Raw genomic sequence first — 22048 nt, 5'->3', positions numbered from 1 at the left:
TATATATTCAGTTCTCAGTACTCATCCCTGTGTGTTGTTGGAAATCACAGGTGTGGTCTTTTTTTTTTTTTTGATTTTAAAATTAAGTCTAGCGTGGTGGCACGTGTCTGTAATCCCAGTGCATGGGGGGCAGAAACAGGTAGATTTCTGTGAGTTCAAGACCAGCCTCATCTACATACTGAGTGCTAAGCTAACTAGGGCTGCATAGTGAGACTCTTGTCTCACAATTTTTTTAAAGTTACGTTTATTTATGTATTTGTATGTGTGCCACAAGGTCATACAGAGGTTAGAGGACAATTCCAGGGAACTGGTCAGTTTTGTACTCAGGTCATCAGGCTTGATCGCAAGTGCCTTTTACCCAGAGCCCTATGTCTGATTTATTCGTTCATTTATTTTCCCCAAGGCAGGGTTTCTCTGTGTAGCCCTGGCTGTCCTGAAACTCACTCTGTAGACCAGGCTGGCCTGGAGCTCACAGAGATTCACCTGCCTCTGCCTCCTAAGTGCTGGGATTAAAGGTGTACAACACCATCAGCAGGCTCCTCTTTTGTTTGAAGATATGTAACTGGCCTATATGAGCCATATACTCATATGTGAGCTATACCCATAGAGCTTAGGCTGGCCTCCAAGCCAGGACTGGGCTTGAACTTCCGATCTTCCTGCCTTTATCTCCCAAGTTACGGGATACAATAGGCATGTGTCGTCACCTGGTTCCTCCACATCCCTTTCAAATCTCAACATGGTTGTTGGCTGTCCTTACTCACTTTCTGGTTCTGGTGTGTGAACTTGGGACTTAGTGCAAGCTAACCGTGGGAGCACTTGTAGGGCCACTAAGTTTCTTGAGGACAGGGCTGAGGGGGTCATCACTGACATTCTAGTGGGCCTGAGGGAAGGACAATGGAGGTAGCACCGGTCAGAGTTGTCCCAATTACCCCGGCTCTGCTACTTCTCTCCTCTGGATCTCCTATTAGGTGGTTTGTTTGATGCACGGGGGAGGGTTTTTGTGTATTTATAAATACACACACACACACACACACACACACACACACACACACAAAATGCTGGTGATCAATCCCAGGACCTTCACAAAACTAGGTGAGTCTCTATCACTGACCTTATATATTCATGTCCTGGCTCCAAAGCTGACCTTTGAGGACGACCCTGCTCCACGGATCAGGGTAGTTCCATCAGGTATCCATGTAGTGACAGGGATTGACATCTCAACCCTGACAGCCTACCTCCCAGACCCAAGAGAAGGCTCTGACTCAGACGGTGAGAAGGGTCATGTGACAGGAGTCCCCTGCCCTTAGATCAGGGAGCAGAAATGCCTTGTCTGTAGGAACATCCGGGAAGATCAGGCACCACTTCCCCCTTTCTCCATGGGTGGCTGAGGGAAGAAAGCTGGTGTTGGCCCAGCCTGGGCTACTGGGACAGGTGGCAGATACACAGCCAGTTCTATCAGTCACACAATGGTGGGTGACGTTAGGGTAGAGCAGGAATCCTACTCTGGTGGGTCCTGCCCCCCACAACTACTGAGCAGGCACCGCCCTAGGCCCCAGTGACCACACAGCTGAGGGATTCAAAGAGCTCAGCTTAACCTCATCCACAACCCTGAGCTCTCTTGCACACACTAGCCCAGAAGCAGGAAAACCAGGCACAGTTGTTTTATATTTAATTTACAAAAGAGACCCCAGAACTATAAACTATCCAGGAGCAGGGAAGTAGAGTCAGGCCTTCCCTGGTTTAGCTATAGCCTCCTTCTTCACTGCCAAGATGAGGGGCTTCTTGGGGGATCTTTTTCTCTCCCCCTTAGAACAGGGGGGTGACAGCTGCTATGGATGCCTGCTAGGCATCCCGGGGGCTCTGCCCATGCCAAATTCATTTGTCTACCCCAACAGGCTCCTCATGCCCAGATCCTTGTGCCAGAGGCCAGCTGGAGTGATATCCCGGGAGGGAGACCCCTTTATAAGGTTCAGGTGAGGGCCATGGCTACCAAAGCCAGCAGAGCAATGAGGTGGGACCCAGCCCAGGCTCGCCTGGCACTTCCTGCTTCCCGCTTCTGGTCTCTTTGGCATTGCTCGCCACCCCAGCCCAAGTAGCACTGGCAGCGAAAGTGCGTCTGCAGGTAGTTGAGGTCGGCATCGCTGAGCTTCCCCTCGGGTCGAAGCTGGGGTTCATTAGGTGTACGGCCAGGCACTAGCCGGAAGCTGCTGGCACTGAGGTGCAGGAAGGTATTGGCACTGGGATTGCGGCGCACGCAGCGTCCATGGCCATGGCATTGGGTCCAACTGCAGTACTGGGTGGCCCAGGACACATTGACTACGTAGGGAACCAGCCACTGTGTTAGGTAATTCTTGAGGTACTGGCAGGTCTCCTGGAGGAAGAGGCCAAGGTTAGCAGGTGAGCATCCGATGGTAGCTGCCTCAGCCCAAAGCCCTGATGGAAACTGTCTACACCTCTTTCTTTCGGCAGTGGTGGAGTTGGAATCCTAACCCAGGCAAGTGTTCTCTGAACCTCATCCTGGGCACACTTACTTGTGTACATATGTACATATCATATATTCAGTTCCCGAGCACTTACGGTCCTGTCCCTAGTGAGAAGTGGGGGTGGAGACAGACTGGAACCCAGCTGTGTGGATGAGGAAGGGTGGAACTCCAGCTGTTCAGGACAGCATTTCCTCTTCCTGGGAACAGGGTGGGGGTGCCCTTCTCTGTTGGGTTCAGGGACAAAGCCTCCATGCTTAGGAGGCAGCCAAGCTAGACTCAGTTCATATACCCAGGTGAGGGTGGAAGCCAAAGTATAAATTCCCCACCAGGTCTGGCTGGCTGGGGAGGTCTCCCTTACCATACTTGACGCATACACTGAGTCGCCCCAGAAAATGACACCAGCTGAGCCCAGGGCTGCACTCTCACCGATGGTAGAGATGAGGTCCATCTGTGTGGGAACGGATGATTACTGAGGAAAACTGACAGCAGACAGGAGAGGAGGGACACACCTGTTCTAACCTGCTGACCATAGCGCAAGCCCTCCCCGTATGCCTCCAGGCGGGGCTGTTCTGCTTTCTGGGTTTAAGTCCATGTCCATGCCTACCTGGGACCTTCGTCTCCAAAGCCAAGGGCACACATTCTGACTCCTAAGTTAGGACAATGACCTTCCCAGAGGCTCTCGGCTAATTCTCAGCTCTGGGCCTCAGTCTTATTTACAGAATGAGGAAGACAACGGCCTTCCACAAGAGTAAAAGAAACGTGGAACACACAGTAAACTCTAGTACTTTTGGTCCCCGATAAACCCAAGCGTGCAGTGGTTCCTGGAGGAAGAAGGCAAGGCCCTGGAACACATACCTGACTCAGTCCTGTGAGTCCTCGGGTGTATGTGGGGCGTGTGAAGACGTACACTGGGAGGGCATGGTTTGCATGGTGGGTGTGAGCCACACGAAGGGCCTCCTGAACACGGAAACTCACAAAGTTGCGGCTGTGTGTGGAGGAAGCCAGTGTCTCATCCAGGTACACAGAGGGAAAGAGAGCGGTGCTCTCCGCCCAGAGCCAGGCCAGCTGGTCGTTACGCGCCACTTCCACATCAGGACAGCGGCCTGTGTAGCTCTCCCAGTTCTGGACATAATCATGATTATAGCAGTCAGGAAAGAGGTAGAAGCCCCAGAGGTGCTGAGGTCGGACTGCCTTGACATAGCGTAGTGTATTCAACATGAACTGCCGAGCAGCAAACTCAAACTCATACTGCGCCTGCTTTACTATTCGGTCTGGCGGCCAGTCAGGGTGTCGACTGGCCACCAGCTGGCGTGAAGACTGCCGGTACACATCCTTCTCCTGCCAGTTTCGCACCCATACAGGCCTCCATTCCTCCCAGTCAATGACCGCCAGCCCCCCAGGCTCCTGGGTGTGAATGTAGCGCTCCACAGATTCCTTCAGCATGGGCAGGTGTGCGCAGAGGCTACCGTTCTGAGGCACACCACCGTGCACAGACATCCCAGCTGCATCGAAGCGTGGATACAGGCCTAGACGGTCATAGTAGAAGGTGGTGATGTTCTGGTTGACAAACCCCTCATTCGGTGAGGCCTCCACATCGAAGGCCCTGAGGTCCAGGGGCACTTTGTGGCGCGGGGCACATTCTTGTGTGGGCACATTCCATGCGACCACAAAGGGTCGGCCAGTGAAGATGGGTGGCACTGTGGGCTTAAGTTCCACGGCCCATGCTACTTCCAGCACCAGGGCCAGTGTGATGATGGGACCCAGTCCTGCCCGCATGCTGGGGGCTACAGGAAGTGTCACCTGCCTGGTAGCAGCTCAGGAACTGAAGGAATGTGTGGGAGAGAACAAATCAGTCTAGACAGTTCCAGAGGCGTGCACCTTAATCCCATCTACACTCCCCAAACCCACACTGTGCTCCCCACTGTGTCTGCCAAGGCCATAAGAAGTTTGAGAGATGGATTCTGAAGGGCAGGCAAGAGACCTAGGGACTCTACCAAACCACAGAATTTTCTGGAGCTGCCTGTGGCTGGGCAAGAATCTCCTTTAGGTCTGTGTCCCTTCTAGAAATGGGACGAATTAAGCTCCAGATTCACGGCCAGAGTCACTTACATGCCTATATACCATACAACACACGGTTTTAGAACACCCTGAACACAAGCTCCACCCTAGAGGCCCCCCAACCGCCCGCTAAGAACTCTTGACTTAGAGAAGGGATAGCATTTGGACACAATGCACACAGAAGCTGGGAAGCTGTTATGAACACGGCAGAGGAACTGATATCTGTACATGCTCCAAAGCAGAAGAGTGAGGCTGTCAGGATTTAGTCCCGGGCACCGACACTGTCTTTGGCTTGGAGTAGGCGTCCGGGGACAAAGGGGCAGCGGAGTACGCACGGCGGTGCTAGCCGACCTGCCCTTCCCACCACAGCCACCGAAAATCTGTGCGAGTCCTCGCGACCGGCCTACACCCTCACCTCCTAGCACAAGAGATCCCGAGTGGAGGGTATTCCTCCCGGTCTTTGTGCGGGACCCCGCCCCCGCCCCGCACGTGGGGCCAGAGTTCACCCGGGTGGGGGTGGGGTCCCTGGGTCATTTATGAAGGCGCCCCTAGAGACTCAGAGCCCAGCTCATAGGGAGAGAGTCACCAAGCTTGCTCGCCCGCCCTCACCTCGCACCAGGCGCCACCAGGACCCACGCCAGGCCCGCCGCCATCCTGGTACCAGCCAAGCCCGCTCCGGCCCTTCGCCCAAGCACTACCCCAGCTCGAGCCTCTGCTGGCTCCGCCCCGAGGCCAGCGGGCCCTTTAAGAATCTAGCCTCGGAGGTGGACCTATGGCAGGATTTGCGGCCTCGCGGGGAGGGTGCGTTCGCCTTCCTTTCTTCCAGTGCTGCGTTTCGAGTTCGAGGACCCCCAGACCTTCTGCAGAGGAACATAGTCATCTCTCTGTGATCTAATACTTCTTGAAATCGGGATTTCCGCTAGGGTCTCAGCCGCGAGAGTCATCCAGCCTGAGATAGTACCCCCACAGTCTGTCGCCAGTGGAACAGTCCACTCTTTCCAGCCGTCCTCTTAAAGGGGTAGAATACTAGATGGGGCGGGCAGGCGCGCGCGGAGGTGATGGTATGGAATAAAGGCTTACGGCCGAGGCCTTGACTGGGGGTAGCTGCGGGTTCAGTCCCACATGCCTGACTTTGGACTCTAGCAGTTGTGGGCCGTTTGTGTAATATAAGAGATTTTGACCCGAGTGAATCCGGAGCCGCCAGGGACATTAACGACCCGCCTTCTCGGATCCCAAGACTCCCTACACTAGCTCGCGGTCAGAGGGAAGCCCCGCCCCTTGCCTGTCTAGAGGAGGGGGGCCTAGGACTGCCTCTGAGCCCTCCCCTGGCAAAGCCGACGCAGCGGTTGTCCGGGTAACCAGGGGGTAGGTCGTCGCGTTTCTAGAGGGGCTGAAGTTCTGCCTGGCCCAAAAGGAAAAGTGGTCTACCCGCTTTCTCCGGATCCACACCAGGGTAGGCCAATCACTGGATTCTCTCCGGTCCAGTCTCTGCGACGTGGTAGAGGTGGGATGGGGACTCGCAGTCAAGCACGAATAAAGTGCAAGTCGCAGAAGTTTCGGGTCGGAATTATGGAAAGTAGGCTGCAGTGGCTCCCTAGTGCCTCTAGTCCACATTTTGAACCCTTCTGCCTTGCAATCCCCTTCTGGTAGGGAGTAGGCTTAGAGCTGTTCCCTCGCCTCTTAGATCTGCTCTCCAAAGCACGACTCAACCAACTTCCCGAAGCCTCCAGCCCCTTTCCCGCCCGCAAGCCTGAAAGCTAGGGAGCGCCGTAGCCGGTAGCGCATCTAAGGCTGCGGCCCGACCAGCTTAAAGGTCGTCTCTGGGCTCACCTGTGCGGGAGTCTGTCCGCCCAGTAGGTTGGCGGCCTCCCTTCTTCCTGAGGTGGGCTTCTCCAGCCAGGCTACTAGCACCAGCCTGCTGGGGATTTGATAAACCCCATTCCCTCCCACCCACTCCCGCCTCCCACCCCTGCCCTTTCTCCTCACTTCCTGCTGCCCCTCTGGGCGGAAAGGGACAGGAACAGGGGCTGGGAGGAGAGCCCCCTGACCCTGCTTCCCTTGCTGGCTGGCAGCCCTTGGCACCCTTCCTCTGAGTAGGATCTGGGCCCACGAGTTGTGCCAGGTGACAGGAAGGATATAGGCCTAGGGTCAGGCGCTCATCTCCTTGAGGTTTCAATCATCCTCAAATCAAATCCAGTAGTGGGGGGGAGGCGAGTGACGGTATTCATGGGAGTCACGCTGTTCTGCTTGATTGTTTAGCTAATGGCCCTCTAGAGCAGGTGCCAAAGAAGGAAACTCTCGTGTGAGGGGAGACTTGGGTGGGGTGGGGGCTTCCAGTAGCTGAGTCAATTTTTTTTTTCCACTGACAGCGGAAGTATCTGAAGTATGACAAAGGAAACAATGTGACAATGTGTTAATGCCTGTGTCTGTGTGATATGGGAGTGGGGGGTGGGCAGGGGCTAGGAGGGTGTGCGGAGCATGGGGCTTCTCACACATGTGTGAAGATGTGTGTCCCTGTGGGAGAGAGAGCGCACAGGAGGGACTCTTGAAGACCAGCAGGGTCCCTTCTGACCTCTCTGGAGGTGTAGGCAGACTTGCCTGCACTCAAATCACCTGAGCCAGCCACCCCTCAGAACCCAAGTGGCGCACCTCCCCAATGCTAGGGAGTCCGCGTGCTAATAAAAAGTTGTATGGGGGCTGAGTGTCCGGCCCAGGCTTTGGTCCTACACATTAGTGGCGCATCCCTGAACCCCTGTGTTGGCTTCACAAGGGACCAAAGCTTCTAGGAAGCTCCAAGGGTGGGACTCCTGGGAAAACAAAGACCAGGCCAGACTGCCCAGGGCAGGGACACTTCCTTAGGCAGCCAGCAGGAAGGAAGTGAGCACAGCCCAGCCGGATGGAGTGGGGAAACACTGCCCTGATGCATCTATTGTTTATAGCTTTGGGGTCAGCGAAGCAGGTCCAGAACAGGGAGTTCCCCCCAGGCAGGATGGTGGCGGTGGGAGATAGGATACTGTCTGATATGGGGAGCCTTGGCCTCTGAACAGGAGGCGTGCTATAGGGGATGGAAGTCATTTTACAGAACTGGAAGTCTAGGCTACACAGGGTGATCCTACTCAAGACTTGACAAGTTCCAGCCCCCGAGCAACTCGAAGACCAACTGCCCTGACTCTGGGTTGATGAATTCCTCCTTCCTAAAGTTCTTGAGCTTAATGGCCACAGGCCAGGCCTAGCAGAGAGGCAGATTGTCCCCTGGCAGCAGAGAGCTGACCATGCACAAGGGACAGAGCCTAGCGAGAGAAGCTGCAACAGAGCTGAGCTCATCCCTCCAGTTGTTACCTGGGAAGAGTCAGGTGTGTGTGGACTCCAGAGCCTGGTAGGAGGCCAAGGGCATGGTGGGAAACTTTGAGGGCCATGGGGCTTAAGCTGTAACCTCACTTGAGATAATATATTACTGCTGGGACCAGAACTATCCCACAGCTATGTATGGTCACACTCACCCCTTAGGCAAGGCAGCTAGGCAAATCTGAAGAGTTTCAAGACCTATTTCCCCTCCCAGTCCCAAACAAGGTGAGGCAGGTGAGTGGCTCCCAGGGCTGGAGATGGTGTGTGAACATAGCCACCTGTTGGCCAGGGCTGGTATTGCTAGAGGCAATGTTCAGACTTACAGGCTCTTAGAGGGGGCTTGCCAGCCTGGCAGAGTCCAGGGCCAGAGGCCTACCTGATCAGTTCAAGTGGTAGTCTAGAAATCGGGTCTTAAAGCCTCACTGGAAGACACGCTCATGTGCAGGGTCTACAAATAATTTTATTGAAATTGAACAAATAACACAACAGTCTTCCTATGCTGGGGACCACCCTCCCCAAGCCATTTCCCATACTCTAGACGCCCAGAGCGTCTACAAACAATGATTATTTTTAAAAGCCATCTCTATATAATAATCAAACTCTGCCCCAACATCATCATAGTCTATTTACAAACCTTCACATTTGAATTACTTCTTTATGTGTTTTTCCCTTCTTTTGATCCTTACCAAGGAGCTCCAGTATTTTCCCTTAACTGACCCTGAAGTAGTGAAGATACTATAGGAGAAGGGGTGATGGGCTCCTCATAGCTACTGGCTGCTTCTGACCACTGGGTGGTGAACAGCCCCTCCCCGACAGCTGGGGATGGGCGGGACTGCTGGCGCAAAGACAAGGGACATTAGACAGAAGACGTGGTTCGGGGCAAGTCCCCACAGGCACAGGCGTCCGTAGCCTGTCCTGACCCCGGCCTGCACCCTTTCAACTTGGGGGAGGGCACCTGGGAGAAATCAAGAGAGATCAGTCCAGCCCTGGGCGAAAGGAGCCTCCCACACTAGTCCCCATTCTTACTTAACGGCCAGCAAACTGTCCATCTTAGAGCGGGAACGAGTGGCAGGGAGGCAGGAAGAACGAGGCTAGCACTATCCCCAGTCTCTGTCCGACACAGGAGGAATCGAGGTAGCAAACGGCTGAATGCTCTGACTAGGGGAAGGGAAGTGAGGGGGAGGTCGCTCCCACGTGGGTCCAGCCCCCACAGCCCAGGGGCCGGAAGAAGGCAGACTCTGCTTGTAAAGTGCTGGGCCCTAGGCAAGCTTGGAAGAAAGCAGGTCAGGCAAGGAACTAGGAACCAGGCATTCCTGACCAGCATGTGTCCTGCCATGCTTCTTGAAGAAGCGGCTGGGGGAGATGGGCTGGTAATTCTGTCATTGGCCCCCACCAGCCACCAACCACTTACTGTTCAGACATAAACCAATACCAGTTAACACTGAGGGACTGCCCCTTAACAACTGAAGGTTCTGGGCCAATGGAGTTGAGTTTATTCAGGGTTGTGGCACCAGCCTGGACTCCTGAACGGAAGCTACACCTTGAGCCTGGGAGTTTCTTGCTGGGGCAGTGGGTGCTTGTGTCTGCCATGCCACAGGCTCACACTTCATAGAGGATCACGGGGAAATCCACGTGGATTCGGGGGGGATCGAGCTTCACGATGCCCTGATGTGGAAACAGAGGCGAGTGAAGATGAGCTCAGAGCCTCTGTGCTAGGAGCCTTCCCGATATCCCCAGCTCCTCCCCCAGTAAGTTCCAGCTGTATCTATGTGGACATGCCCAGCACCTCACCTGAGGAATCAGATTCTTATGTACCCGCCTCAGCTTGGCTCGCTTCTGCCCATTCTTGGTGACGATTGTCTCCTCATAGAACTCGTGAGCCAGATCCCCGTCTTCATCATAGAACATGGAGCTGTGTAGAGAAGGGAACAGGCTGGGTTGGAGCCTCACACCTGGTCATGGCAAATGCCCCAGACCACAGGGAAGTGTGCTGAACCCCAGATGAAGAGACACAATCTTAACCTTGGTGGAAGAATAGTAGGCATGAAGAACTCTCTGCTTGGAGTCATTAGAAGGACGCAGAAAGTGCATCAATGCCACTGATAATGTCACACCAACAAGAGGTCACAGCAGAGCACACTGTCTCATCAGCGGTCTGATCCACAAGGGGAAACTAGCCAGAGGCAGGCCCTTCACCTAGAGCTTATAAAGTGGGTGGGAACTGGCCTGGGCACACTAATCTCACTTCTAAAGACACTGCTAGTTCAGGGTAAAGACCAAGACCGCAGATGTCTGAGCCAGGAAGGCTGCGTTCCCACTCATTCCCAAGTGGTTGGTACAGCCTCATCTGCACTGCTGGTTGGGTCTTTCTGGTGTTTACTGGCAAATTCCCATCCCAGGGAGTGTCGGTCCCTAGGAGCCCTCGAGGTCCAGACCGTTTTGTGTGAGTCCCTGGGGAAAAATGGTTAGTGCTCCAGGTCTAGAGAACCCAACTGGGCGAGGGCCTCTTTTTGGGTGGCCTCACCTTCAGCACTGAGGCCTAGCAGATTTACAGACACTACTCTCAGAGGTCCACCTTCACTGTGGGGAGGGCAAGACACCTAAGCAGAAGATCATTTTCCGTTCTAAGGCTTGGAAGAATAGGAGGTACATAAATGCCTTTAATTTGCAGGTTGAATTGGATGAAACGAAGATCTTAAGACTCTCGGACACCGTCTTTGCGGGATTATGGGGGAGCTTTTACCCAAGGGACAAGACTCAGCCAACTCTTCTCTAAAAAAAAATCCTGGGCAGACAGGAGCTGAATGCCACTTGGTTTTCCCCACCCCTTGCTCTGATGGGGATCCAAAACATGACAGTCCTCCTGATTCAAACGTGCGGGGGGGGGGTGGGGGTGGCGTTCCTCGTTCCCGGATTTCCTCCCCAAGGCAGATACCCATGCCCTTACCCACGGCGCGTGAATACGAAGGGGGGCACCGCTCGGGCTCGAGACCGCACCAAAGATTGCTCAGCGCCTGCCGCCTCAGGGCCGCCGCCCCCCGTAGCGGAGGCAAAGGGCCAGAGGCCCCGGGCTTTGGAGCCGCTGGCGCCCATGTCAGCGCCGTCGGCGCATGGCGGACCCAGCGGCCGCTCCGCTCTCACAGTACGGCGAGCGCGACCATGCCCTGCCCCAGCCTCCACTCGCAGGTGCCGCCGCCGCCGCCTTCCGCAGGCTCTGCTGTCTCCACGGAAACCTCACTTCCGCTTCCGCACACCCCGCACGCTGCCTCCTCTGAGTGGCTCAAGATCTCGTCAGTCTGTAAACTAGAACCAATGACCACCCTCAGAGACCGAACAACCCAGGATGCGCTGCCTTCCAGGTCCCAGAAGGCAATGGGTCCCTAGGGTCAGCTCCCTCCCCGAAAAGCGTTGGTAATGTGTTGTTATGGACTTTAAGGTCGGGTCAGGTATGACTGTTCCAAAGTCCCTGCCGCTCGACACTGGAGCCTAGTGGCAATACTCAATTAGGTCACTTCTCCAACCCCCGAAGAGACCTTAGGTCTGCCTCAGGCTAGGATATTTAGGTTGTTTTCACCTTTGCACGTAAAGAAATTAAGGAGCTTGCTCAATGTCTTGTATTTTCTTTTATTGAGACAGTGTCTCACTATGTAGCCTCAGCTGGCCTGGAACTTCTGCGTAACAGGCTCGCCTCAAAGTCATGTCCACCTGCTTCTGCCTAAGGGCTGGGATTAAAGGAGGGAGCAATTATGCAGGGGGCCAAATATCTTCAAAACCTTTGTGAACAAATTTCTTATGACTATATTTGAGTAAATATAGTCATTCACCAGATAACAGCCTTTAGGAGACCCGGACTTGTTCCCAACTGTACCCTGTGAAATGTGTCTATGAAGGGGTTACTGCCCTCTGAGGTGGTGTGAGAAAATGGTTTCCCTGTGCTCTAACTGAAGCTTATTCCTGTCTCCACCATGACCTGGGCCTCACAGTGTTGAAAGACACCCGAATCCAGAGGCTTACATCTCCTCAACATACTGGTCCCACTGTGAGCTGGGAAAGATGCACTCTGTGTGCCAACCACTGTTGGCAGTCATTCCCATTAGGTGCTTCCTGACTGGGGCCCACATCCAGAGAGTCCAAAACCAGAAAAATTCGTCAATCTTTATTCAGCCAATTCTCTCAGGCATCAGGCCCTGATGATGACTGTCACACCCCCATCCCTTTCCCCACAGGAGGCATTCAGTTGAGGCCACAAAGCATTGCATACATTCATACACTTCCATCAAATGTATCTGAGGGAGACTCTGGCTTTGGCAAACAAGAAGTGGGTCTGGTCCAGCAGCATCGTCCTTAGAGAATGAACTGAGGCATAGGAGCTATACTTGCCAGCCCTCCCTGACCTCAGGGTTATGTGTCAAAGTCATAAGGCACTGGAAGAGGGAAACACAGACTCCATCTGAATGTCTGTATTATTCTGAGCAGTTAACCTTGGCTCTGATTGGGCTATCCTGAGACTTATTCACGACTCAAAACAATCTTTCTCCATAGACTCGGGCCCCCACCCCTACAAATATAACCTCGTTGTGTTTGTAGAGTCTCTAAGATTCTCACGGCTGAGACCCTGATCAAAGACTGGAGCAGCTACCCAGAGCAGGACCCCAGTACACAATGGGCAGAGGGCTGCAAGCCACGCCCCACTGTATCCACTGGTAGAGGGCAGGCTGTGGCACTGTTCTCTGGGCTCCTCCCTTTAGCAGAGGAGGGCTTCCACGCACACTCATTCCGCAGGCCCCATGGGCCCTGTCACACTCACACGGCACGATCTTCGCATTGCCTATTTTCCTCCTGCTACCCAGGGAAACGAAAGGTCACCCCAAAGGGCAAGCATGCAAGGCTTCCTGAATCTTCTGGCGGCAACGAGAATACTTCTGCAGAATCTGTCGAAGGTGTTCCTCTTCTTCCCGCTGCAGGATACGTAGGAAATTGTGCAGCTCAGGCATGCTGAAGGCATCCCACTGCAAAGGGGCAGAGGAGAAAGATACTGGGCTATGGCAGGAAATGGCTAAGTTAGCAAACCCTTCTCAAAAACTAGTGCCTCACGGTCACACACCTTAGGACTGGGCTTCTGGATAGTACCACCTCCCTTTTCATTCCCCAGCCTTACCTGTTTTGGTTTTGTTGTTATTGTTTTTAATTATTTTATATGTATGAGTGTTTTGTCTGTATATGTATGTATGTGCATCATGTGTATGCCCGATGCCACATGGAAGTCAGAAGAAGGCATCAGATCTCTGGGGACAGGAGTTACAGATGGTTGTGAGCTGTCGTCACCTAGGTGCTGGGAATCAAACCCAGGTCCTCTATAGGAGCAACATGTGCTTATCTTAACCATTCAGCCAAATCTTCAGACCCCTATTTTGTTGTTTTTTTGAGTCACAGTCTTGCTGCCTATCAAAGGCTGGCCCTGACATGCTATGTAGCTCAGGTTAGTCTCAAAGTTGTGATTCTCCTGTCTCTGTTTCCTGAATGCCATGATTATAAGTCTGGATCACAATGCTAGGCTAAGTAGTCTGTTCTAGAATCCTCATGAGCAGTCTGCACGGAAGACAGATCCTACACAACAGTCACCTCATAGAGAGACAGCAAATCAGGATGTTCCCAAATAGCTGCTATTGCGTGGGCCCCTCCAATACAAACCCAGGGTCTCATAAATGTAAACAAACTACATTTTCTTTACTCCAAAGCTACATTCCCAGGCAACCTGCTCACCCCCTGCTTCTTTTCTCTTTTTCTGCTGCTGGGTTTTATGCATACTAAGCATATAATCTTAACCACTGGGCCACACACTAACCCCTAGGTAAAAAGTCTTTTCTTTTGCATTACTAGGAGTTGAATTGTGCTGGCTAGTTTTAGGTCAATTTGACACAAACTAGAGTTAACCTGAAAGGAGGAAACCTTGAGAAAAAGCCTTCATAATATCCAACTGTAAGGCATTTTCTTAATTAGTGATTAATTGACAGGGCAGGGTTCAGCCCATTGTGGCTGGTGCCATCCCTGGGCTGGGGATCATGGATGGGTTCTATAAGAAAGCAGGCTGAGGAAATCATGAAGAGCAAGCCAGTAAGCAGCACTCCCTCAATGGCCTCTGCATCAACTCCTGCCTCTAGGTTCCTGCCCTGACTTCCTTCAATGATAGGATTATGATGTAGAAGTGTAAGCCAAATAAATCCTTTCCTTCCCAACTTGCTTTTGGTCACAGTGTTTGATCACAGCAAAAGAAACTCTAACTAAGACATGAACCAAGGGCATCCAACATGTTAAGCATCTTACCGTTGAACTATAGCCCCAAGTCTTCTTACTTTTTGAGATAGTATCTCACTAAGTTAACCCAGACAGGTCTTTAAGTTACTCTGTAGCCCAGGATGGCTTTGAACTCGTGAGCCTTCTGCTTTAGCATTCCAAGTAGTTGAGATTACAGGCTGGTAGTAGTAGGCCTTGCTAGAAGAGTATTTTTTTGTTGTTCATACAAATAAAAATTGTTTTATGTGTATAAGTGTTTTGCCTGTAGGCACATATGTGCACTGTGTGCGTGGTCTATGTGGATGCTAAGAACCTAATGCAGATCCTCTGCATGATCAATAAGTGCTTTTAATTACTGATCCATCTTTCCAGCCCCATTGTTTTAATTCTGTGTATGTCTGGGTCTGTGTAGAGGTTATGTGCACATAAGGACAGGTACCCTGCCGGGCAGTGGTGGCACAGGCCTTTAATCCCAACACTTGGGAGGCAGAGGCAGGCGAATTTCTGTGAGTTCGAGACCAGCCTGGTCTACAAGAGCTAGTTCCAGGACAGGCTCCAAAACCACAGAGAAACCCTGTCTCGAAAAACCAATAAATAAATAAATAAATAAATAAATAAATAAATGACCCCCCCCCCCCAAAGGACAGGTACCCTCTGAAGCCAGAGGAGGAAGTCAAATCCTTTGGAGGTGGAGTTGTAGGTGAAAGTGGGCCACCTAACATGGGTGCTTCAAACAGAAGGGAGTCCTCTGAAAAAGCAGCAAGTACTCTTAACTGCCGAGCCATCTCTCAGCCACACCTGTGTAGCTCTGAACTTGTTCTTGGCTCACCATGAGTCAATCAAATCCCACACCAGGAAACAAAGAACCAGAACAGTTCTTCTAGCTTGTTTTTGTGGCCCAGACTGACCCCAAACTCCTAGCAATCCTCCTGTCTCAGCCTCCCAAGTACCTCTATTACAAACATGAACCACTAGATTCAGCTTCTTCCTAAGGATCTAGACCTTGGTTCCAGTGTCCCGGAAGCCTATACTTTCATTCCAGGGCCTGTATATTCTTGGAGACATTGTGCAGGGTTTGTTCTGTAGCTCCAGTTTCTCCTGAAACCTTCACTATAGCTACAACCTACTAGCTTTGTCTGGTGATAAGAAAAAAAGACGATGTACTCACATTCACCTCTCCAGAATCATTCTCTTTCAGGACAAAGCTCAGGGCCTTCTCACTAGGCCCTGCAAGAAGCCGTAGCTTCAAGGGCTGCTCATCATCTGATAGTTTCCGGAAGTACACTGGAGATCAGGCAGAGCAAAAAGGATAAAGAATTAGAAACAGGCTCAGATGCCCCAGCCTCTGAATGTACAGGCACGTGATACAGACCCCTTACGCAGGAAGAGCTGGGATAGGAAACCTACCTTGGCCATGACGTTCGGTTCGTTCAAAGAGTGCAAACTTGCGAGGATCATCCACTACCATGAATTTTCGCAGCAAGGCCTCAATGACCTCACGTGCCCGTGTTCGTGACAGAACATGCAAGTGCTTAATAGCATCCTTAGGCAAGTAAAAGGAGGTGCGGCGCTTCACAGCTGTGCTCCGCCCTGTGCCCCGCCGGGCGTCCTGTAAAGAAGGTGGTTTCTTGCTGGAAGGCACTGAGACAGGACGTACCAGTTTCAGCTGAACCTTGATGAAGCCTGTGTAGGAGCCATCCTTGTTCTAAAAAAGAGAAAAAGAAAATCCACACCATGACAGAAGTTCTAGTAGAGAAGGAAGAGGGCAGGGTTGAGTTTACCTGGGGTGGGGCCAGGTGTGCACAGATCACTGCTTGAGTCAACCAAGAATACTTTGGCTATGACTCTGGCCATCTGGCACAAAACTGGGTTCTGTTCCGCCCCACACGCCTCACCTGAGCAGCCAACTCACCAGGCTCATGAAGAGGTTGCTGTTGATCTGGCCATTGTAATCCTTGATCTTCTGCTCAGTCTCAGCCTGGGAAAGATCAGGTGTCTCCCGCTGTGCAGGCTCGTCCTAAAAGACAGATCAGCATGGATACAGGGCCCTTGAAAAGTGCAAGGCTTATTTGGAGAAGAAAAAAACAGCCAGAACATTCCTTGGATCTTGATTTTGGTCCTGTCACTAAATCCATACACCCTGACCCCATCACTGCTCCATTTTGCATGCTATAGATGGAGACGGCAAAAGAAAGGGAGGATCATTTGGCTTCCTGCTATTTGGGATGGGAGTCACCTCAGCACTGATTGTGTGTGGTCCCTAACAACATTACAGAAACAAAGACAAATAAAGGTGCATGGCAAAGGGCCAGGAAAACATGAAGGACTATTAGGGAGAATTGTTGTTTAAAGTAAAAACACTTCTTGGGGAGTACTTGCCTAGTATAAGAGAGACCCTTCAATCCCCAGTATTACCCCCACCCCCACCCAAATAAAATTAAAACCACATCTCAACTGCATAGCTGGTCCCAGAACACTAGTTGGGTCAGAGTTTGTTCTGGAGAAGGGAGGCCACTCTTCCACTTTGCACCAGCACAGAACATGAGCACCACAGGGTCGGAAGCAGGGGAGCTGATAAACATCAGTAGTCAGGAGGGGAAAGGTGATCTCCATTGGGTTAACATGCCTTAGGAGGTTTCTTGGGCACATCCCATGTAGGGAAGAAATCACTGTGACTACCACTGATTTACCTTTGACTCAGGCTGCACAAAAGGCAGCTTCAGGCCAGGCTCCAATCCTGCCAGAGGTGTATAGGCAACTTTCCATTAGCAGCTGTCCTACCAGTGCCAAGCATGTAGGCTGTCCTTCCCTTGCTGTCTGGAAACTTAGCCTGAAGACTAGCTCTTTAGGGACTGGGTTTTAGCTGGAAAGGTGGAGTGTGGGTTACAACAGTTAGGACTTGAATTAGTTTTCCTCTACCAAACTTACTTGGCCTCACTGCCTCAGTCTAACTTCCTGTTGACATCAGAGAGGTCCTGGAGAATGCGATTGGAACAAACACAGCTAGGATTGCTACTGACCAACGCCTCATCCCAGGAGTTCTCACAAGGTGTCAGCTAGGGATGAACCCACAGCCTCACACATGCTGGGCACTGAACTCAGTCACTGAACTCTAACCCCAGCCCTCATGATTTTACTTTACTTCTCAGCTTCCATCTATCCATCTACCCACCTATTTGGTTCATTAATGGTGTTGTGGATGGAAGCCAGGCCACCATACAAGGTAAGCACTCTCCAAACTTAGCTTGCTACAGACTTCAGCTGCTTTTAAACAATTATTTTCTTTATATACCTTTCAACCGGCTAGCACCTTGTGTTTTTTTTCCCCACCTTTCCATAATAGAAGATGACTCAGGCTGAGAGACATGGAGACAACCTCAGGGGTCCACACTGAATCTACAGTCTGGACTAAGGTTTTTGGGGTGTCAAGTAGCAGCCCATCTTTAAGATTTTTTTTTTTTTTTTTTTTTTTTGCTTTGGTTTTCGAGACAGGGTTTCTCTGTGGCTTTGGAGCCTGTCCTGGAACTAGCTCTGTAGACCAGGCTGGTCTCGAACTCCCAGAGATCCGCCTGCCTCTGCCTCCCGAGTGCTTTAAGAAATTTGTATTGCTGAGCCGTGGTGACTCACACTTTTAATCCCAGCACTCGGGAGGCAGAGACAGGCGGATCTCTGAGTTCGAGGCCAGCCTGGTCTACAAGAGCTAGTACCAGGACAGGCCCCAAAGCTACAGAGAAACACTGACTCGGAAAAAAAAGAAAAATTTGTATCAACTCTCTCCTACAACACCACAGAAATTTTTTTTTGGCTCGGATAAGGAATTCTACTTCGCTGCTGCTAAGTTTACTAACCTTCACTTTACTAATAAGTCTTCACTACACTCTCCTGATGACCCAGCCTCTGCGCTCTTCTGAGGTATTATGGCTCAGAACAAGTTATCTGAGCTTAGTGGTCACAACCACTATACTCCCAGAAAAATCTCTGGTAATTTGGCACATCTAGGAGACTCGAGGAACGTTCAGCTGCCCTGGTACACACACTTTAAATCTTAGGTAGAAACCCTTCTCGGGGCATTTTATAGTCTTCCTGCTCCCTAAGGGACTAGGAATGCTCCTATTAAGGTCCACAGCAAGGGCCCTCTTACTAGACTCCCCAACCCCCCACCAAAGTTTCACTCGGGAAGGAAGATCGGAAAATCGTCTACATTCCAGCAGCTGGTGTCAGAGTTGGCCCAGCAATGGCTGCGAACTCTTCTGGCTGATCCAAGACTGCAAATGGAAGGGACAGAGTCACCTCCGAAACAAACTTCTCACTTCCCGGCGGACTCCTCCTCCACTTCCTTATTTCCCCCAGGAAGGGAGTAGGAGAGCCCAAATGCGAAATCAAGACGCCGGTTTGGGCTGAGGCTGGCTTTAATCATGGGTGAATACGCCCGCCTCTGGTCCACCCAAACTTCAGAGCTGCTTCTTCCCCTGGCTCAACCGGTCTGTGACCGCAAGCCAGGGAAGCCTGGGGACTCAGTACCGGCGCGCTGGAATCGAGCTTCTTTCTACCCGGAGCAGAGGGAGCCCAAAACACATCCCGGCCGGTTTTCGTGTGGACCCGCCGGGAGGCTGCCTATCAACTAACTCTCCAGGCCGCAACTTAGCGGGGAAGGGCAGGATTGGAGCAACCGCCCCTCGCCCGCCGGCGACAGCCCCCACCCGGCTTCCCACCTGGTCCCGGCGCGGCCTGCGGACCAGAGAGGTCCGCGCCGTGAAGTACTGCTCGAGCTCCGAGTCCGAGTCCTCCTGGCTGCAGTAGCCACTGCTCGTCGTGCTGCTCCAGGTCATTTCGAAGGAAGGCGTCTCGGCCTCGCTCATCGCCCTGCCCGCCCGATCCCTAGTCCACTGCGTGGGGAGTCTCCAACCACCGCCCCGAGCGCGTGCGTGCGTGTGAGCGAGTCAGTACGCGCTTGCGCTGAGACCTGCGCCGCGCGGCGACCGTTAGGACTGCAAACGTAGACGACTAAAAACCTAGTGCTGGAGTCGTTTGGGGGGCGACGGGCTGGGGAACGCCGAGGGGCGGGGACACCACGCTACTACTCGAGGAGTGACCTCATCGCTGAGGCATCTCAACTCGGCTCCGCCTCTCGGGCCCCACGTCCCCGGGGGAGGCGGCAGGGCGTGTGCACATGCGCACCGATGTTGCCCCAGGGCCGGAAGCGGAGTGTGAAAAGTGCGCGCGCACCGTGCCAGGGCGCGCCTTCGCGGCTACTGGTTTGCGGGCCGTAGTTTTTGCGTGGGGTAGGCTCCTGACAAACCCACAAGCAGAACTAGCCTCTCTGATGCCGGGAAGTCGGTAATTGGGATGTTCGTTGTGTACGGCGCCGGGACTAAGCCCGGGGCCCCTCCCTGCCCACACTCCCCGGACCCCGAGCTCACCACGTTCGTGTCCCTTTCCAATGCGGGGTCCCAGCCCAGGTCTCGGGGCCCGCAGCAGTCCAGGCAGACGAGCGCACGACAACGGTAATGGCAGGTGAACTTGCAGTCTGCAGAAAGGGCTGGCCGTGAGGCGGAGGAGCTCGGCGAAGTGACCCACTGACAGGGGGCCTCCGCCCGACACATTTGGGCTTGACTGGCTTTTTCTCAAGCTCGGTTACCGCCCACGCAACACAGATTCTAAAGTCGTCGGTCCGAAGCACCTCTGGAAACCGGCTGGAAGGCCTTAGGCGGTTAGAGATCTAACCCTGCTAACACTAAGCTAACACCCCGAGCTACTACAGCTCCTGGCCATTAACTTGAAAACAAAAGCGCTTATTTACGACTTCCTCTGTTTGCCATCTACCTTTTCATTTGTTTACACAAGCCTATTTTGCTTTTTGAGAAAGGGTCTCCTGTAGTTTAGGTTAGCCTCAAATGGTAACCTTGAACTCGGTGATCCTCCTGCCTCTACCAACTTCTCCAGTGCCAGGATTAACAGATTTGTGCCAATGCCCAATGCCACATCTAATGTTTGGCCTCTGTCCACATTACTGGGATTACTATATCCTTAACGTTGGTTGCTTACTCCCTTTGGCTCCCAGGGACAGCACTCACTAGCCAGGTTTCCTTCTCCATAGCCCCTTCCTCAGCTCTGTCAACTCCCAGGTCTAAGAGTTGATGTCCAAGTTTCTCACCTGGGTACTGTCCCAGCTCTGTCTACAACTCACCTGTTCCAGACCCAAGCTGGCACTGATTGGCCTCTTTAGAACAAATCCTACATGTAGTATCTTCACTTTAACATCTACTAAAGATTTCAAATGCACATGGTCAAAATTTCCCTTTTCTTCCACTTGAAGCGCCCCAGGTTTCTATTTGCCGATGCAAGAGTTACCACTGACTGTCCATGTCTGAAGCAAAACCCTACACTTGTCTGATTTGCTTATCAGTCTCTTGTCAAACACCCAAGTGGTGCCGTCTCTCATCTCCAGAGAGATTTTATTTCTCTTGGAGATGTTGTGAAACCACAGCCCTTGCTTCCATGCGGCATTCTCTCACAAACAGTTGTCTCCACTAGCTGAATTTGTGGCATACTCATGCAGTGAAGAGATGAGCTCTAGGCACGCACAGGCCTACAGTCCCATCCTGAAGTTCCCACCTTTATGGCTCAAAGCACTGACAACTCCAGCTACACATCTGAGTGTGGGAAGCAAAGGCAGGTGGATCTCTGTCACACCCTGATCTGAATAGAGAGTTCCAGGCCAGGCAGGGCTGCATAGTGAGACCCTATTTCAAAACAACAACAACAACCAACAAAACAACAAAAACCCTCAATGCTTAAGGTCCACTTTCAACAATGGACTCAACAAGTCTGGAAGAAGGTCTAGACACAAGGAGATGGGAGGGTATAAAGTGTCCCGGGCAAGTCGAACTTCTGTTTGCTGGCAATCCCCAGAAGGACTACTGTGTGTGTGCTTCTATTCCATGTTTTAGCCTCTGGATCCCTGAGTTGAGACAAAACTTGACTAAAAACTCAACAAAATTCCTACTTACAAGGAGCCCAACCAAGGTTCTAACTTTTTTTCTGCCCCCCCTATCATATGTGGGTGGTCACCCAAGAATCTGGAGGGGAACACAGTGAGCCAATCATTGGGAAGAGGCGGACCTCGGAATGCAGGCTCAGGCCACAGTAGGCACAAAGGCTTTTCAAGAGCCCAGGCTCTTTAAAGACGATCTTGAAACCAGCACCTTCTGTGCGCCAGCCACGGACGAAGTGTGACAAGTGATACACCATTTTCTTAAACACGCTCCCTGATGGGGCAAGGTAACGGGACCTGGTCTGCAGGATCATCACTGCTGACCCCCTCCGCTGAGACTTGACCCGCAGCCATGGTGCTGCCTTTGACCTCCCGTTCGGTGATCGCGGGCTGCGTGGGGCCGCTACTCACGCGCGCACTGTAGGCCCTTGCGCACGACGCCCCAGATGAAGTCTCCACAGAGGTCGCACCACGTGTGCGTGGCGGGACCCGCAGGCTGGAAGCGGTGGCCGCGACCCGGGACGTGCTGCTGTGACGGATTGCGAGCTGTGCACGGCGCGATGCGCAGAGCGTTGGCACGCTCCAGCCGGGTACGACCAGGGCCGATGCGTCCAGACGGTGCCAGCTCCCGTAGTTCAATGAGTTCTGGCTCCGCCGACATGGCCCGGTCAGACCGGGGATCCAGAGGACTGGGCGCTAGCGGGCGAGGCCGCAGGGCGGGCCGCCACTTCGGCACCGCCCCCAGGATCAAGGCAGGGCGGCGGGAAAGAGCGGCGGAGAACGCAATGGAAACCGAGGCGAGCTGACAGTGTGGACTTGTGGGCGGGGCACGGCACAAGGGTGGACGCTTTCAAAGAGCCCCTTCCCAGGCTTT

The 22048-nt window shown here is 52.7% G+C and overlaps 3 protein-coding genes across 5 annotated transcripts; all 3 read right to left on the bottom strand.

Annotated features, from left to right (window-relative positions):
- Nucleotides 1-1656: 1656 nt before the first annotated feature.
- On the bottom strand, nt 1657-6486 carry Hyal2 (hyaluronidase 2). 2 transcript variants are annotated; one of them, XM_050139154.1, is made up of 4 exons: nt 6372-6486; nt 3339-4305; nt 2842-2931; nt 1657-2371 (listed from the first exon to the last, which is right to left on the bottom strand). In XM_050139154.1, the coding sequence occupies exons 2-4, from the start codon at nt 4257-4259 to the stop codon at nt 1970-1972; spliced, it is 1413 nt and encodes a 470-aa protein (XP_049995111.1). In that variant the 5' UTR covers nt 4260-4305; nt 6372-6486; the 3' UTR covers nt 1657-1969. The 2 variants fall into 2 exon arrangements, with proteins under 2 accessions (XP_049995111.1, XP_049995110.1); XM_050139153.1 differs by lacking the exon at nt 6372-6486 and adding an exon at nt 5151-5288.
- A 1840-nt stretch (nt 6487-8326) lies between these two features.
- Tusc2 (tumor suppressor 2, mitochondrial calcium regulator) lies at nt 8327-11114 on the bottom strand. Its single transcript, XM_050139162.1, has 3 exons — nt 10834-11114; nt 9678-9798; nt 8327-9551 (listed from the first exon to the last, which is right to left on the bottom strand). Exons 1-3 carry the CDS (start codon nt 10977-10979, stop codon nt 9486-9488), a joined length of 333 nt encoding a protein of 110 aa, XP_049995119.1. The 5' UTR covers nt 10980-11114; the 3' UTR covers nt 8327-9485.
- Nucleotides 11115-12027: 913 nt separating this feature from the next.
- On the bottom strand, nt 12028-21851 carry Rassf1 (Ras association domain family member 1). 2 transcript variants are annotated; one of them, XM_050139158.1, is made up of 6 exons: nt 21586-21851; nt 19601-19707; nt 16093-16197; nt 15588-15885; nt 15349-15464; nt 12028-12895 (listed from the first exon to the last, which is right to left on the bottom strand). In XM_050139158.1, the coding sequence occupies exons 1-6, from the start codon at nt 21833-21835 to the stop codon at nt 12749-12751; spliced, it is 1023 nt and encodes a 340-aa protein (XP_049995115.1). In that variant the 5' UTR covers nt 21836-21851; the 3' UTR covers nt 12028-12748. The 2 variants fall into 2 exon arrangements, with proteins under 2 accessions (XP_049995115.1, XP_049995116.1); XM_050139159.1 differs by lacking the exons at nt 19601-19707; nt 21586-21851 and adding an exon at nt 18893-19575.
- Nucleotides 21852-22048: the final 197 nt, after the last annotated feature.

The sequence above is a fragment of the Alexandromys fortis genome, unplaced genomic scaffold, assembly GCF_014885135.2.
Source record: "Alexandromys fortis isolate MF-2015 unplaced genomic scaffold, M_Fortis_MF-2015_v1.1 scaffold_36, whole genome shotgun sequence".
Classification (NCBI taxonomy): Eukaryota; Metazoa; Chordata; class Mammalia; order Rodentia; family Cricetidae; genus Alexandromys; species Alexandromys fortis.
This window is presented reverse-complemented; position numbering and strand designations above follow the sequence as displayed.